Below are 18,814 nucleotides of genomic sequence, written 5' to 3'. Positions count from 1 at the left end.
TAGGAAAGCTGTATTTAATGTTCACGTTTACATAAAGCACTTAACAAGAACAGAGTAGAATCTAACGCTTAGAGACCATCTTTGAATGCTTTCAGTAGCAGGTCGGCTGCCAGCCCGGGGGACAGGACACCACTAAGAACTTTTTCTTCTAGAAGTGGAATCTTATCCTTGACTGCCAAGTGGCTCCGGAAATGTTCCAACATATTTTCTTGGATGAGATTCCACATCCACACTTTCTGCTGTTTCCGTCGTTTGGCAATCAACTCGCCACTTGTGAGCATGAGGTCACGAAATTCTGTCATTTTATCCCACATGTCTGAGATACCTTCGCCAGTTTTGGCAGAGACGCGCATTACCTGTTGGATTCAGAAGATTTTTTTAAAGCCAAGTAACTACAGGGCTTGAGAGTTCAATTACTGCATCAGGTAGGTTGCATGAAAATTAAGAAATGCATAAGGCAAGTGTACCTCAGTACACTCACTTCATGAAGCTCTAGGCGTTTTCTGCTCCTTGGTTGTTTGGGTTTTTTTTTTGGAAAAAAGTCTCAAAACTGGGACTCTACCAACTATAAGTGGACCCTGAGATCCACAGTATTTGGGATAGATAGGCCTTGTCGAAGTGCTTTTATAAGGAGTGAGAATCATCTTTAATGAGTCCTTTAGCTGAAAGGTACAGTGTTGCTATTTTACTTTACTCTCAATGTAGAGCTGATTACATATTCTGGTAGATGTACTCCGGTAGCTACTCTTTTATACTTTAAATATTCCAGAAAGGAGGTATTTTGACTATTTTTGGCATTTGTTTTCCAGACTAGGAATTCATTTTGCCAAAAAATATTTCAGGCATCCAATGTGTTCTTTTAAATGGAACAGGTTTGCGGTTTTATTATTGTGTTTTATTTTAAAAAGTCTCTCTCTCTCTGTCCCCAGTCTAATGGATAGGATACAGCCCCTACACGTCAATATTTTCCTTCTTCCAGTTATCAGACAGTGCCATCACTGAAAGGCAGGCAGATTTCTGACAAACTGTTTAGTTCACTGGTCTTGAACAGTTCTTTTGGGTCATGTTTATCAGACATGACCTCTCATCAGATCTAGAAACAAAAATTACAGAACATTGGCTAACTCTCAAGCAGCCCAGCTGATTTAAACTTAATTCAATGGGTCAATTTTAATACCAGGGTAGAGCAAAACTCCTTTAAATCTACATGTATATAAGTCAAGGGAATGAGGGTGTGTCTGTGCTTATTTTAGATACACATATTAAAAATTAGTACTGAATCTTTTCCTTAATAATATACCATAACCTCTTAATAGATGGAATACTGCACTAAAACTAAAGGCCCATAGGATGAGAATTCCAACAATCTAAGCATTGCATACACAGGGCGGTGAGGTTTGTACCACTACTGATGTTAGGAACAGGTCTGCTAGTGCAGAGATCAGAGGTGAAACGGGAACAGCAGCAATCAACTCTCTAACACAGTGTAAAACTAAACAGGACTGGAATTTTTATAGAAGAGCCCAGGAAGACTGGTATAGCTAGATGAGAGAACAAGCCTAACTCATTCAGCACTTTTTTGGGGCGGGGGGGAGGACAGGGACAGACAGGCACCCCAAAAAACCCAAACACACCAACAAAGCACCCAACCCCCCTCCCCCCCTAAACCATAGTGAAATACACATACCTTTGGTCTCCAAACCTTTGAACGCTTGCGAAGGAGCTTCATAGCACTAACATATTCAGCTTGTATTCTCCGTGCAGGCACAACTAAATCACCATCAGCTTTATTTATAGCTACTAGATCTGCCATCTCAATTATGCCCCGTTTGATGCCCTAAATGGAACACAGAGAGAAATCATGAATACCCAGAAGGACTGTGACATGCTGATTTATGATAAAAAGCAGGTCAAAATGCTTTGTCAGTTTCCGGTGGCTCTTGATGACTTTTTTGTGTGGGCGTGTGTGTGTATGTGGTAGTTGTGCAAAAATAGTAACAGCAGTCTCTGGCATTACTAGCTATTACTCTACTTTGACATGAGAAAACTAAATATGAGTATCAGAGTTCAGAGGACAACCTATTTCATGCATAGAGACTTAAGTCTAAGACCAAGTTTGCAAACCTATTTATATTGATTTCTCTTTTCCTATAATACAAAGGCACTCCCCAAAATCATATATAACTAGTAAACAGGTCAAAGTCAGTCAGAGTGTAAAAATTTTACTTACACCCTCATACCTCCAAATCAGGGAGGGGAGGGTAGATATCAGATCCTAACCTGAAAAGACTTCAATAATAGCAGTGTAATTTACAAAACACTATTGATACGGACTTTCTGCCCAGACAGATACCACATCGTGGGTTTAAGTTTCTAGTCCTAGGTAATACTTAATAAGAGAAACAGAAAAATACCTGTAATTCATCTCCACCTGCAGGTGGTAGCAGTAATATAAACATATCAACCATATCAGCCACAGCAAATTCTGACTGTCCCACACCTAAAAATTAAATCCAGAGTTCACCATTTATTGCAGCCTTTCAGTCACATTAATGACAGTAATTATGACAGATCCCAGTTTTGCACCACGAACACATCCCACTAACAAAGACAACACAAAACACATTAGTTTTGTAAAACAGTGTTTTTACAAAACGTACAGGACTAGAAAATCGACAGAATAGGCATTCACTTTCCACCAGTAACCATGTATGAAAGCATGAGCAAAATCAAGGATGAAACTATGTAATTAGTAGCACACCTTATTTAGACAACACAGTAGGATAATGAAAAGAAAACCCTAAGCACACACCTACTGTTTCCACAAGAACAACATTGTAGCCGCCTCCTTCACACAGCAGAATGGCTTCGTTTGTGGTCCTTGTTACACCTCCTAGCGTCCCTCTGGTTGGAGATGGTCTGATGTATGCATTCATGTCCCTTGACAATTCAGTCATCCGTGTTTTGTCACCCAATAGAGAACCTTAAACATTTAATGTTAAATCATTTCAAAAGTGCAAAACAGCCAAAATCCCCCCCCCCCCCCCCCCTCCACCAAATAATAGAGTGAGAAAAGACAGATTTGGACAAAGTCAAAGAAGAATATCCCAATAATAGTTGCTCAAGACTTTGCTGAAGACTAGGAAGTTACTGCCTGGTTCTTCTGCCTGCCAGAAGCTGGAGAGGCCTGATAAGCTTAGTGCTACCAAATATGAAGACTTTGTTCTAGGTCAGAATGAATTCTGCAGTTCCTGAATGGCTTTTTGAGACCTATACACAGCAGGCCACACAACTAAATCTTTGCTGTTTCCATCCAAAGGGACAAAACTCTGCCTCACTATTCTGATATTTGTTGATGGTGGATTTATTGTTTTGAAGAAAGCTGACATGCATCTCTGCCTTCCCTCTACTCATGCAAACTCTAAATTGTATTCAGTGAGATCTACACACACAATGCACGTTCCAAAAGATGAGAGATGCTCAATTCTTTTAACTGATGCAGTCTTGCTGTCTTATTTTGCTATTCCATTGATGCATCCTGAATGTATACATTCAAGAACATAGTCTTTCTTAGCTCCAGGTCGTTGCAACACTAAAGTTTTTTGTCTTTTTAAATAGTTACACATTGCAACACCTTCTCTGACAGCATAGAAGCTGGGAAAAGGTATGATGTTCCCTGGCAGCTGCCCATTAGAAAACAATCAAAATCAAGGTTCTGTTATTTATGTCAGAGATACCATTAATCAAGCATGGTCAGCCTATAATTTCCATATATATTTTTGATTTAAGAGTGACAGATTACAACCACACAACTTTGAAGAATTTCAGGTTGGAGGCGGCGGGGAGAAGAGTCGTGCTACAAGTCAGACAGATGGTCAATGATACTGCATCAGGAGACCGCAGCTATCTAATGTTTCAGACAAAAAAGTTGTAAAGCAACATTTGAACACTAGAAAAGAGAAACCCTGACAAACTTAGTATGCTGATACATATTTCCCAATTTCATATCACATGGGTAAAAAACCGAAAACTTAACACAACATCTATTTTTAATATTTTACTTTTACATGTCCCCAAATTTTCCTCCACCTGGCCCAAGGATATACTCCTGTAGTTGACAAGGCATTAGAAACCTCACTCAAACTTTAATTCACACTCACCACCACTTGTACTAGAAGAAGGGTCTACAGCCAACACAGACACTTTGTATTTTCTTTCGGTAAGCATTTTCCCGAAGCATTCTATGAAAGTTGATTTCCCAGCACCAGGAGGACCAGACAACCCTAAATAATTATATTAGGAAGAAAAAAACATTTTGTTAATCAAATAAATAATACATCACATGACTACCATCAACATCTAAGTTGATAACAACTCATACTTCAGCACAGTATCACAACAAATGCAAATGAAAGCTGTGTCACAACTGATACACCCAACTAAGCAGTTGGAACTGACGTGAAATATACCACCTTGGTTCACCCAGCCCAGCAGTACTCACTTCACCACCGCTTGTCCTGCCTACACCAACACAACATTGAGCTTATCCAGCCTTATTTCCTCTCCTCCAAATAAATTTATCTATACTGACTTACACTTCAGAACTTTAAAAACGTCATGTCTTAAATCTGTATTTTTCAGGTTTACTAATTATTTATAAAAGACACTCTAAAAGCAAAAGCCCTTACCTTGAAGAGCTGTTACTTAAAAAAAATCAGGCTATTTACTTATGCGTCAAAGCGTGCCAACTAAGGGTAACTTGTTAACTTCTACCAAATATTTCTCACTCCTATGCCCAATTTGTTGTTCTTACTACCTTTGTACATACAGGAGAGATGACAGCTGGACATGACACATTTAGTAGTCCATCTCTTCACAAAGCAAAAATATTTTATAGTTTCCAAGATAAGTTCAACTCTGCTCAGCTGAAAAGCAGGCTACTTTAAGTAAGTCCACAGAACAAGAAGGTACGTATTTTTCCTTTTGTGGATTAATAAAGGGATTCAGGAAGTATTCAAGCAAACACCTTCTTTGGGAAAAAAGAAGGTCTGCTTAACTACGTCCTTCCCTATCTAAGTGTAGATAATAGCTGTATCAATCTGCAAACTACCTAACATTGCAGCTTATAATAGTTATTAAAAAAAAAAAAAAACAAAACACAAAAACAAATAAGTGCCCCTCCTCCCCCGCAAGAAGCAACAATTATTTCTAGAGCTTTTTCAAAACCATTTTCCAGCTCAAGCCATTATTCTAACTGGTCAAAAGAAGTGATCTAGACCGGTTACAAACCACATGAAACCAATGACCCAAAGCTACAGACCATGATGATTAAAGAACAATAGTGATAATGAAAAGCAAGGACTGTAATTCTGTCAAAGCAACTACCGGACAGACATAAAAGGACTAACCCACTCTAAAGGCAAGTGGCTTTCCTTGATTTAACTTTTCTTGTTCCCTGTGGTAGGATAATACCTTCTGAAGGAGCACCTGGGCTATTTTCTTCTTCCTACTCTGAGTTGATTCTACAAGTGTAATGGCTTCTGCTAGAGAGGCTCTATGACCCTGGATTAGTCCACTGTAAAGTCTGTCTATGAGCCTTTGTTCTCTGTCAGAAAGTCCCTCTATTTGCTGGTCAGGAGCCACTTGTTGACACAGCTCTCTCCTCAAACCATTTGACGAACATATCCATTTCGTGTGGTAGTGGTGCACAGGCGTAAGAGATGCAACGGACAGGAAATCTGCTCTGGAAGCGAAGTGAAAGCTCGTGAAGTAAGTTCTTCTAGAGGAATAACAACGAGGGAATCTCAGCAGCAAAGAGGGGATCTTCATCTTTTTTGGAATTAAAAGTACCAGAGGCGTCAGTTCACTTCTGCTTGCAGACACCCTAAAGAGAAGGAAAAACATTTTTACTTCCTTCGAAGCAATTTTAGGGATTCAGACAAAACCTACGTACACAGGCAATCATCAGCTTTTATTTTATCCATACCTACTGTTTTAAACAAAGACAGCTCCCTCTTCCCACTGAAAAAAAAAAAAAAAAAAAACAGAACAAAAAGAAGCTATAAAACCTTCAGTAGCATAGCATCTCTTTATTATTATACTTAATAAATTAAAATATTATTTTAAGTAAGCAGGTAAATAAAAAGTCCTTTTAAATAAGGCAGCCTTTAAGAGCTATCTTATTTAAAGGGTATACACAGTACCCTAAAAATCCAGGAACAAACCAACCAAACCAACCCTTATGCTTACTGAAATTGCTGTATATTCTAGTTTCACGGCGGCAGGGTTTTTAAAAACAATTATTCAGGATGAGATCTTTGCACCTTATTTCCAGAAGAAAAGAAAGCAAGCGGTCAAGACGCAAGAACGTTTAGAAAAGAACTCCAGGAGCTGAAACCTGCCAGAGGACCGACACAAAGCCGCAGCACCAGGCACGACCACGACGCCCCCTGGGGCTGCTCGGACCCCCCTCAGCACCGCTACAAGCCCCACCGAGGCGGAGGCCCTCCGAGGGCCCGACGGGCCGCTCCCTCACTCAGGCCGCCTCCCGGCTGCTGCCTCGCCGCGGGGAAGTGACGCCCTCACGCTGAGCCGGAACCCGGCCGGCTCCGGGGCGAGGGGCCTGGCCCGCCCCGCCCCGGGAGAACGGCCCGGCCCGCCCCGCCGCGGCCCTCCGCCGCGGCAGCGCCGCGCATGCGCCGCCGAGCCCCGCCCACTCTCCTGTGGGGGGGTAGCCCGTTGCGGCTGTGGTGGCCGAGGATCCGAGCCTGAGGGCAGGGGGGTGGGTCAGGAGGACGGCGGTGGCTCCGGTGGGGCTCCATCAGAGCCACCGCCATCCTCTTCGCCCTTCACCAGGCATCCCGCCCCTCCCCGGCTTTGGCGGCGGCCCTGGAGCGGTGGCACCCTGACAGACTCCAGAACCTTCACGTTGTCAGGAGCGTCTCCTTCACCCTCCCTGCCTCCAGCGATGCGCCTTCGGGCAGAAACGGGGTCACCCGCGAGACAAACAGCCACCCGCCCGCTCAACCGCCGGCGTAAGGCCTGGGGTTGTACCACGGTACCAGTAGCTGACTGACGTAAACTGTGCCTCAGGAGAGGGATGCTCGCCTTATGCTGCACTGGAAGACAAGGACCAACCCCACAGGCATGCTCTAAGGAGGTCCTTCCACATCAAACTCAGCTGAAAACTCATACCAAATGTAACCCTAAACCCTAATCCAGCCAGCCGGCGATCTCAGAACCCAGACAGTGCCAAAATAAACTTTCTCTGAAGGAATGTCACGATCAATGAAATATGCTGTAGGTACACAATGCAACAGTGGCAACCAAATCTCCTTTCAAGTTCTTGTTTTGGAGACATGCTCAACACTCATTTCTGGCCCTATCATGAGTACACAAACTTCCATGTTTATATAATAACAGTTTCTTTGCCCTGTCCTTATAAGGAAGGATGTTGCAAATTATAATTTCTCTCCAGGTCTGAAATCTTAAAAATGTCCAGTTTGACTTTGTGGACCACAATTTATTATTGCCTGATTTCATTTCAGCTACCAGGACAGGAAAGGAAATTCTTAAACCCCCAAAATGGGTTTATTAAATTTTTTTTTTTTCCATTCTTCATTGTGCCAAGTTAAACACACCTCATTTTTAAAGTTTCCTCTCAAGGAATGTTGGTTTGGTTGGTTGTGTTTGGTTTTGTTTGTTGGGGTTTTTTTGGTGGTGTTTTTTATTTGGTTGGTTTGTTTGTTTTTTATTTTTTAATAATTATTTCTCTAGTCATCTTAACCATCCCTTTTCTGCATCTGTTCTTGTGAAAGTGCATGCATTTATTTCCAATCAACAGAAACAATCCACTGCCGGAGCTGTTACTAGTGCCTTACAATGCTACTAGCACTCCTCTAGAATGCATTAGACTTGTTCATGGTCCTATCAGAGTGGCAGTGGACCATATGAAATAACAAAAGTTTTGTTTTTAACTGCTGAATGCATGATTTAATCTCATTCCTATTATTCCGGTCCACAAGATTATCATACAGAGAGAACTGAACAATCCACTCCTCGGCAGAGAAACCATGCAATTTTGTGTCCCTACCAGCATGTGATGAAACCACAGCAGAAAGGGACACAAATTCTCATTTTAAAATAGCCTTGTGTAGTCCTCCTGTTTAACCAGATCTTTATTCATCAGAGTTTGCATATATCACTATCATCTCTTCCTTAAACAAGTTTTCTAAGGCTCCTTGTTTCAAGTGCTGTGCTTAAACCTAGATAGCACATGCCCACTATTATTTTAATAACAGTGGCAACAACAAAAAAGCCATTCTGCTATGGTTTCATCACAGATCATTGATCCTGCATTTTATTCCACTTTGTGTGCTTTCACCTTGAATACTTTTGTCATTGACCTTGTTGCAAGAACTAGATGAATGGGTACACAAAATTGCACGTTATGTCAATGCTGAAGAGGAGAGGGGGTTGTTCGGGTCTCTCTCTGTGATAATCCTGTGGACTGGAATAACAGGAATGAGATTAAATTGTGCATTCAGCAGTTAAGAACAAAACATCTGCTATTTTATACAGTTCATCAGTTGCACTGCCAATCTGATACAACCATGAACAAGTGTGTATGTGTTTCAGAGTACTCTTCCTACAAGAACTGTTTCAAGACCTAGCACACTGGTGAGGTGTAGAAATCCAAACTGTTCAAGTCACCTCTTTTTTTTTTCCCCCTTTCCCCTCAACTCCATTATTCAACAAGCTTGCTTTTCTCCAGGCTATAGTCCTCAAATGTCAGATAGCACAGGAAGACTTCCTATTGTGTTGTTAATTATATACACTCCTCCTCTCAATATTCTGGAATAAGAATTACACAGGTCTCCTAGATCTGTTTGCTCCTCTACCATCTCTGAATTTATGTTACTCTAACCTCATCCAAAATAGGCAAAACATTTCCTCGGAAGCTGGACCATATCTAGGGTCTCCTTGATCTACATTCTGTCGTATTATACAGTCCTCTTATGTTTTCCCTATAGTCTTTTAAAATTTGTGACCAAATATGTAATTTTTTGGTCCTTACTACATGCAGCCCAATGAATTTTGGTCAGATTTACTGTTTTTTGGCTTTCTGGTCTCCAGCATATGGAGTTCCCTTGGCTCATGTGTTGCTTTACCCAGTCATTATTAATTCACTTAACACCCTAGCTGAGGTATTCAGGAAGGTACTTCAGTAGTTTTCCACATCAACCTCTTCGTTTTTCTGGGTTGTTTTTTTTTCTTTTTTTTTTTTTTTGGGGGGGGGGGGAGGAGCAGGGGCATAATTTGTGTGTTGTGGTTTTGTTTTTTATTTTAATTTCAAATTTAAGTCATCTTCCTTTTTGTGTTCACACTGCTTCTTTTCCCCAAGGGTGTCAGAAGAATAAAAATGTGCATCCCATAGTTATTCCATCACAGTCTGCAAACTTGTCCAAGATTTAAGGAAAATGATCTGTTTTAACCTCCTTACTGCAAATCTGCCCCAGATGTTAAAGAAAGCGGTACTGCTGGTTACTCATGAAATGGCAGTCTTCCTTCTGAGCCAATACTAAACCAAACATCCTGTAAAGTGTTAGAAAGTATTGTGCCATGAAGTAAAGGCGTGGGGAGGCACCAATCTTCAGACAAAATGTGCAACTGAATCCCAATCATTATGAAATGATAGAAAAAGAGCCTTCTGTAACTTCTCACAGGAGAAACAGGATTACCATTAGCATCTTTGCCAAATTCCACCATGCAAATCTACATTCCGTCTAACTGGCTTCCCCCTGGAGTTTTAGTTGGATACCTTCGTTCTTCCTTTCTCTGGCAGCACTCTCATTTCTCTGCTCTGTTCACCTCCTCTTTAAGAGGTCCTAAAATAATCTTTGTGCACATTATTATCACAACAATATTGAATATGTTCATAGACATAGCTATAGGCAATGTGCTGCAAAGGAAAATACAAAACTAACAATCTCTATGACCTAACAATTATTTGTCCTATTGTAATTTCATTTAAAAATAAAAAAACAACACTAGCTTGAAACTCACCAGCTTTTCCCTGAACATATAAAGACGTACTTCTGTTAGGAATTCTCTGTTGGTCGGTCCCTCTGTATGTTAAAAGGTCTGCCACGCCTGCAGTCACTGCTGGTTACAGTTACAGAATTATGAAATTCACGTCACTTACAAGAAGAAATTATGATTTCTTAGAGATGAGACTTCATTTCATCAGTTCTTTCTCCCCCTGTGAGGCTGGGGAGGGTGTTTAAGAAGGCTCTGCCATGCTCCCAAATCCCTTTCTCCACTATGTCTTATTGCAAAATGATCTTCTCATTCAGGAATACAAATTCAGTGGCAATTCCTGCGCTGACTGCTCACATTGCACTGGCAATGGTTGTCTTCACTCTCTCTGTTCCTCCAACTTTTCTCCATTCTGCATGTAATAGTCCACCCTGCTCACTTGCAAATGCATGTTTTTAGCTAGCATGATTGCAACTATACTAGTTGTTTTATTGCTATTACAAGCATCCAAGAAAAAAACCCACTTAAACAACATTAGAAGATTTGGCTCACATTAACGCAGGTTGAAGTTCAGCATCCAAATGCTATCAGGGTCCTGTGGACACCACCTGCCTGTCCCTCAGCCCCCAGGGAACAGCATCACAGCGCTTCACCTTTTGTGGCTATGAACCAGACCCATTGCCTCCCAACGCACAGGAGAGATGAGGGATCTCCTCCATTGCAACCTACCTCAGCTGACCAGAGCAACAAACATGTCCATTTGTGGTGAGGGTTAGCCAAGTTACAGAACAACCACAGTCCCTACCGAAACTGTAGCGGCAACTGAATGGCCACTTATACTTTATTTTAGAGGACACCCCCTCAACTCATTTCAGTTCTTACACAAGCAGAGAAGACTGAGCCAATCTCTGCTTTGCAGCACAAGGCTAAGGAAGGTAACTGCTGATTACAACCTTATTTTCAGTAAAGAGCACTAGCCTTTTAGTAAGAGAAGTCTCAACACTTTAGACAAAATATTCCTTCTGCCTCATCTTAAAAGATAATTGAACACCTGAAATTAAAACAATAGGAAGCATATTCACAGCCAAAAGTTTGCCTGTTTAAAGGCAACATGAGCCCAGGCCTCAGGTTTTGCTTTGTGACTCAGGCAAGGAAACAGCACAAAAGCAGCAAGTCTCCCCAAAGGCTCATTAACAACTATACAAACACACACTCACAGCAAACCCAGCATTCCAAGGTTTTACTAGAAAGGCCAGGACAGAGCAGCAAGTCAGCTCCCTGGCTAGGTCTGGAGACAAAAGCCTTACCACAGCTTTCCAGGTTCAGCAAGCTACAAAGAGCGGATGACTCCAACAGCTGAGCAGATTCACCGTACTTGTGCTGGTGAGGAGCCATAAGGTTGTCAGAGCTGTTAGAGCTGCCTGAGAAAGCTGGAAAAAGAAATCTGCTCTTTGAGCTTTGGCTGAGACCTACAAGAGAGTATCTGAAGAAGAGGAAAAATTCATCTTAAAAAACCCTCTAGTTTACATTTGTGTGACATTTTTATAAACATAGGGGCTAAGTTTCTTCACAAAACCTTATAGCAATGACTTCAACATTTTCTTGTGGGTATGAACTGACCTATGATTGCACATTAGTGAGAAATGACATCAACCATTACAGGAAAGTTTTCTACTGCTTATGCACAAGTTCTTTAATCGTTCATGATGAACTGCCTGATATAAAATGACATATAAAGGGGACACATAAAAAAATATTTTCTGATAAAAGCAATTACCTTTTCTGTAAATGTTCACATTTCTTAGAAAATAAAAATAAAATTATTATATGGGCAAAACCCCCTAAGCATTATTCATATAGACTACTGGTCGTAAAAGCAAGTTAAATAATGCTCTCCAAGACTGATTTGTTGTTAAAATTATAAACCTGGAAGGGCAAGTCACTTGCCATTAAAATACTAAATTTTTTTTCTTTCAATTAAGAAAGTATTTAAAAGCTTGGCTTAAAGAGTGTTTTTCTCCATGGCCGCCAATGACTCATGATATCAAAACACTTCTCATGTAGTTCATTATGGCACAGCTGAAAAGGAAATAAATAATTGACTCCTGATTATTTTCAATACAACAATGAAATGATATCAAGTGTATTAGTAAACATATGAAGTATAATACAACCTGACACCTGACTTTGACAAGGCGTCCTCATTCCCAGCTACTTTTTACTTAAGGAAAGGCTTGATCAGCTGCAATTTCTAAGTTCTGTAGGAGTTGACAGAGACAGGAGTAAAGGACTGACACTTTCAAGAGACTAAATACAATCCTCCTCCCCACCACCCCAGTGTGCTAAAGATTTCTTAGACTGGTATGAAATTAGCACAATCTCATACACCAAAAAGTGAATACCTTAGCTCTCAAGGTGAAGCATACACTGGGGCAAGGAATGAATGATAAACGCGTAACCCAATTTATAACTTGAACATTAAGAGTAAAGACATAATCTTTCATGCACTTAAGTGTTTTTCCCTGCATCTCCAACAGAATTGTTGCTCAGAGGTCCCTCTCTCAACACCCCTATGCTGAGTGCTTCACAAGCAGGTGAAAAACACAATTGGTGGAAGTGAGATAGTGGGTAGAATTGTCCATAAGAACACAACATCGCAGCAAAACATATCAAGACACATTTTTGGTTCCAGGATGACACTTACGGCCAAGATGAAGAGGAAGACCAAGCCCATGATAAATCTGATAATCGGGATTCAAGACCAAGATACATAGGAAAACCTAAGTATTTCCAATTTGGACCAAACCCGTGGTATGAACAGAGAAGCCTGTTTCCTGCGGTCCACCTAAGCGTCTTAAACACGAGGTGATCATTTATCACGCAGGAAGCTTCTGTTTCTCTGGTATGTATGTATGTGCGTGCCTGCTGTGTTTGTGTACTTACTCTCCAAAATGCCCACAAAAGCAAGACTTTGGTCTTCATATAATGCAAAGTTGTTTAGCGATTTAAATGTCCCATTTTTCCAGGCAGCTGTAGCAGACAGGAGTGAAAATGACAGAGGAAAGATTCTGCTGACATTCAATGTTACATGATCAACCCATCTGGAAACGTAGTAATGTGATGTTGTAAAAGGCTGGCAAACTTTCAAAGAGCTTGTTAAAAAGCACGTTGGATCATATTGCGCGTTGTTGCTTTATACCACAAAATAAACACCTTTATGCTAGTACACACTACATTTACAAAACTTATACTAATGCTACAAAATATTGTGCCATAAAATTAAAATGAAAGAAGAATCTTTAAATAAGACAAAAAGGCAAGCAAAAAAACCCCAAACTCCAAACAAAAAAGTTACAATAACTGATGCAGCTGCATGGGGAAAATTAGCATACAGAATATGAAAAGCAGGGAAATATTTGTTTCTAGCACCAGCTAATAGGGGTCTAGAAGGGACACTGGGAATCCTTCTGTCCAGAAGTCAGTATTTTTATCTAATTGTTTTCCAAATTAGGCACGTTTAATTCTATGTTCCAACAGCAACCCCATTTCAACACATCATTGTATTATGTTGCAAGAAGCAAAGATCCCACCAGCAATTTTTCCCCCACCTCAGTGGCCGTTAAGCATGAGGTTGTTCTTTGAAAACTAGTGTTTAGCACATAGAAATGAGATTGAGAAATAATTGACTCTTGCCTTCAGGATCACTTACTTCTTTTGGCCAGAAGGGGAAGCTAGCGCTATGCATTTTTGTCACGCAGCTTGGATGTATTCTGAACACAGAGGAATTCAGTATTACTTCATCATCACAACCATAAATCTACCCTGTTCAGCCATGGCAGACTTTTAACAACCCAAGCAACTTAAACACATTGAACATTTATTCAGAGTGCATTCAGTAGGCTTCAGAACGTAAAATATAAAAGTCACACCTCTGCCAGCATGAATTCCATCTCAGTTTTGTTCTGGAGAGCTACTCACAGAAGACTAGCAGCAAGTGGCTATAACCCTGCTTAGGAGTCCTTTACAGTGAGTTTCTGACTTCCCCACAGAATTTTGCTGTTGCCCTCTCTATGGTCATTGTGGTAAGTCAGGGATCACCGGGTAACATAGGTCTTAGGTAGGAATGTCATCTTATTTTCCACCTAAAACCAGAAACAAAATACAAAGCATAAATGTTAACCAGTAGTTCCGTTTTTGTGATAAGGGACCTATTCAGAGTATCAATGTGGGGAACAAACCGAAAGCTTCACATGAAGGGTATAAAGATTTGCCTGTTGCACAAATCAGTGTTAAAGGACTTTATGTTTTATTGTTGAGAATGAAGAAGAGACATCTGCAGTATTCACCTCAAATGACTTGCAGTCATATGCACCCTTCATCCTTTTCCAAGGTTCAACTGCATTTATTTGATGCTTTGCAATTTTAGTAGAGAAGGAGACAGACTGAGCGACTGAGTTTTTTCTTTCTGATCAACTATTCTGTTTCAGCTTCTCAGCATTAAACAAACAGCTGTTTATTTGATTAAAGGTAATCTATCAGCCATGTTAGGTGGCCTCTCTCACAGTGCTGTAGTAAGGAACACCAACAGTCAGATGTCAAAAGCTGTATCTAGTTCTTTCCAATTTTTTTTTTTTTTTTTGTATCTAGCTATGTGTCGCTAGTCTGGCCTAGACTCAGACTTTCTGCCCATTTCTGCTAGCAGCTATACCAACTCCCAGGAGCGTTCCTACTCCCAGCTCTCGGCCCAGCCAGAGGTGGACTATTCAAATTGTCAGTGGATGCAACATTAAAAAATGAATAGAGGAACACCCAAATACAATGTCGTGTTACGTATATATATTTACACACAACCCTCCCCATTCTCTGTCCTTGTTTGCCACTTGTTCCAGAAGAATATATTCCTAGTGCTATTTCCCCCTCATGTAACAAGTCTGATACTAGAACATGATAAAGAGATGCTGACTACTTCAATGAAATTGTCAATCACCAATAGTGGAGGTCTGACAGAAGGTCTCACATGCCCTTTAGATCTTAAAAATGACCTACAATTATGAGATAAGCAAGAACGGATAGTGTTGCATTAAAAGTATTCAACAAAGGAGGCCTGCTTAAAGTGTCTCTTCCCACCACCATCCCTTTCTGCTGGTGACTTTTTGTACCTACTTATTCTAAAAGAGACAGCAGACTTCCTTGAGGAATGGGAAGCTTCTTGAAGGGATGGGATCTTGAATTTGTCTTTAAAAAAGCTTCTCATGTTTTATGCCACACACTGGGCTATAAAGATGTTTTTGTTACAGAGCAACATCTTTAACAACAACAAAAAAACCCAACCCCCAAAAAAACCCAAAACAACAAAACAAACAAAAAACCTCAACCCAAAACCCACCAAAAACATAACCCCAAACCAAACAAGAAAATCATAGCCCGAGTCGGAGCTCACAGCTCTTAAGGCACATTTAGCATCATGTCAATGACATTTCACCTCTTCTGTGCTACTGTTCAACTGAAGGAAAAGTAAGCAGTCATTCAAATCCTCACTTATTTTAGCTGGTGTTCTGGAAGAACAGCATTTCATGACTTAAAGCCTCATGATCTGTCTAATTGTGGAAAGCATAAAAACTCTGATGTCATCTCCTTAGAGTGAATCCATTCTTATAACTAAGCCTATGACAATAATAAAAATGGTATCAACAATCTGTTTTATTGACACTGTTTGTATCATTTCCAATTACAAAAGTAACGTTTCTCCAAAGTCATTAGCACCCTGCCATTATAGCTGTTGCTGCTTCTCCAGTGTTGCTGCTCTGAGAGCAAAGACTCTGGGTAGGTTCCTGTTAGAAATATTGATAAGCCTCAGGAGAAGCTCTTTTCCAGATGGTCCCCTATGAGGCATTCGTACTCCAGCCGTTCCCAGAGAAGGTTAAATGCTATTAGCAGAATACGCTCTCCAGCGGAAAGTGAGGTTTGTCACTAGGGTAGCTGTGCAAATCACTACATTTTTTTAGCTGTAACTCATCTTCACTTTAACTGCACAGACATATGGAACAAGGAGAAGCAGGGAAAAATATACTTGCCTGTTTTATATTAAATCAGTATGTCTCGATAGGCATGAAGATATGCTCAAGTGACAAAGGGATCCTCAACATCAGCATCTCTGACAGAATCCAGTTCTTAAATGGTCAGACGAAGCCCTAAACACTCAGTCACAGCACAGAGCAGGAAAGCATCCAAGAAAGCATCAAAGACACCTGTGCTATTCCCAATATGCATTTTTCTAACCCGTCATTGACGATCTCCAATGACCAATTCCTCAAAACTTATCCAGATAACTTGTTACAGTGTTTTACTATCTTCTCTGATAGGAATTTCTCCCCCCTGCCCCCAGTATTAAACTAAATTTTTTTCTCTGCAATTTAAGCCTGCTATTTCTTGTCCTGTTCCCAAGGAAGCAGAGAAAAGGGATTGAACTTCACTTCATTGTACACTTCAGAACAGCTTTCTATGATTCTATGTTTCAAGACCTCCAAGTTTATTGCAAAAATGTGAGTACAAGCCAAATAGGTCAGCTAGAACCACTAAGGATGCTCTTTCCTATCTAGCCCCTATATTCACACAGTAGTTTATTCTTGTTGCAGTGTCAGATATCACATTTGTCCCTATAATATGTCCCTATTTTTGCAGCTACAGAGTTACCCATCTCAGTACCTCAAGGGCTTTAGGAGTCAATGCAAGCAGAAGGAAAGCTGGCCTTCTTTGTTTCTCACTTTTCTGGTCTTTGATTTTTAAATTAATTGTAGCAAACAAAATTAAAAAAAAAAAAACCAAACAACCACTGAGCTTTTCTCCCTTCTCCCCCTCCGCAAATTTCTACTTACTTTTAACATCAGAAATTGTCCATATTTTTTTCCTAGAAATCTGTGTTGCATATGTTTTATCATCTTCAGATCAGAGAAGCTAGAGAAACTAGTTCACTAGTCAAAGCCCTTATTCTTCAGGACAGGGACGTTCCAGGAGTCTACATAAAACAAACAGGGTAGACCACAAAGATAACTGTGCATTTTAACAGTTAAATCTGGTTTGGTTTTGTTAACATAGTATTAAATGCCAAGACAGGTGGTACAAAGAGCTCCTTAACCATAAATACAAAATCCCCTATCTCTTCAGTTAAGAGCAGACACAGGGGCCACTGACCAGAATCTTCAGAGATTTCCAACAAAAGAAGTACAATCCTGATCTGATGCTTTTTAGCAAGCAGAACAGAACTGATTCGGGGGGGGGGGGGGGGGGGGGGGGGGCAGGGGGAGGATATCAAGCCTTGTTTACATTTCACAAATCCATTCCTCTGACCTTTTCAGTTAATGTTAAATCATATTTCTTTACCACTATATTTTAGAACAAAGTGTTTTGTAAATAACAGTAGTAATACAGTGAGTATAGTGGACTCTGGTGGACAGTTTCCTCATTTGATTTTCCCACCATGCACACCAACACTCCTGGATTACTTAACGATGACTGCAGTGTCTCAAAAGCTCAGACAACACGAAGCATGTATTTTAGTGAAGGTTATTTCAGAAAAGTTTATGGTTGGCCTTTCTGGAAGAAGACTACAAGTACAGACCTAATGCTAGTTATCTAACCACATACTTTAATACATACGTTCTAAATAACAAAGACATTTTGAAGTCTGACCTGTAAAAGAAAACTGTTCCCTCTGATCTATGAAAAAGGTGAGAGCACATGCATTTTTCCATTGAAATAAGAGGGAGAAAAAAAAAATTCTTTTGCCTCCCTTCATCGCTTTAAAGTAACTGCTGAAGGGTTCCCCCCCCATTTTTTAAAAGATTCTCTCAGTTGCTTGTTGGATAAATATTTCAACACTTACTTAAGAAAGAACAGTAAATACTTACAAAAAAAAAAAACTTCAAATCCTTTTCTTTTAAGTGTTTTAGTTTAAAAAGGTATCAGAGAAACAGTCAAAAAAGAAAAGGCAAGAACAAAAAAAAGTTTCATGCAATGGAACTATCTTTGCTGATTAGCTTAATTAATCTTTTCTGACAAGTAATCTGGACATTCCCCATGATCAATTTCCAGGGGATACAAAATTTAAGATTTTGTCTCAATTATGTGTTCAAGAGTCCTGGAACTAGGCCAACTTTTTCCTCCCCTTGTTGCTCATTCTCACAAGAGCCTTATGAAAGCATCACAAGAAGATGAATGCATCAGGATTCCCAGGAAAATACAATGGAACCCGGCTGTATTTCTAGTGCGGTGACAATCACTAAGGCAAGCACAAGAGACAACATTTTATGTAAAATACATACATACATGCACAACGATAAAACAAAACCGTTTAGCCAGGCAGTCATCTTACTAAAAGGGCTTGGAAACCACAGGCTGGAAATGCTGTTGCAAAATGCAATTCTGAGGTGTATTAAGAGAAGTGTTACAAGAAAGAACAGAGGTTGTAATTTCATTTTCCTCAGCTCTCCAGTCAATAGCTTTGAAGTACTGGTAAGTCCTCAAGCAGACTACAGCGCTCAGTTGCAGGCACCTTACTATAAAGGATGCAAGCAAACTGGAACCCAGAGGAAAACTTCACCAAGTACATTTTAAAACGGAGAAGTGCAAAGAATTCTAAAAATCAGGCCTTTTTGACAAGAGGAGAACTGGAAAAGTAGGGGAAGGAGTAGGAACATACCTTTCTTCAATGCATAAGGTGTTAGGAAGACGATAGTGAATGATTTGTGGCATCACCATCAAAAGCAGACTAAGAAGT

The 18,814-nt window shown here is 40.3% G+C and overlaps 1 protein-coding gene across 8 annotated transcripts; it reads right to left on the bottom strand.

Moving 5' to 3' along the window:
* On the bottom strand, nt 1–6,600 carry MMAA (metabolism of cobalamin associated A). Of its 8 annotated transcripts, XM_064450279.1 has the most exons (9): nt 6,493–6,588; nt 6,250–6,323; nt 5,991–6,021; nt 5,409–5,884; nt 4,161–4,283; nt 2,813–2,983; nt 2,415–2,500; nt 1,688–1,837; nt 1–356 (listed from the first exon to the last, which is right to left on the bottom strand). In XM_064450279.1, coding segments are annotated over exons 2-9 (1,326 nt in total). In that variant the 5' UTR covers nt 6,251–6,323; nt 6,493–6,588; the 3' UTR covers nt 1–68. The 8 variants fall into 8 exon arrangements, with proteins under 8 accessions (XP_064306349.1, XP_064306354.1, XP_064306355.1 ...); XM_064450284.1 differs by lacking the exon at nt 6,250–6,323 and having other exon boundaries at nt 5,987–6,021; XM_064450285.1 differs by lacking the exon at nt 6,250–6,323.
* Between the last annotated feature and the right edge of the window lie 12,214 nt (nt 6,601–18,814).

This window comes from Phalacrocorax carbo, chromosome 4 (genome assembly GCF_963921805.1).
Source record: "Phalacrocorax carbo chromosome 4, bPhaCar2.1, whole genome shotgun sequence".
Lineage (NCBI taxonomy): Eukaryota > Metazoa > Chordata > Aves > Suliformes > Phalacrocoracidae > Phalacrocorax > Phalacrocorax carbo.
This window is presented reverse-complemented; position numbering and strand designations above follow the sequence as displayed.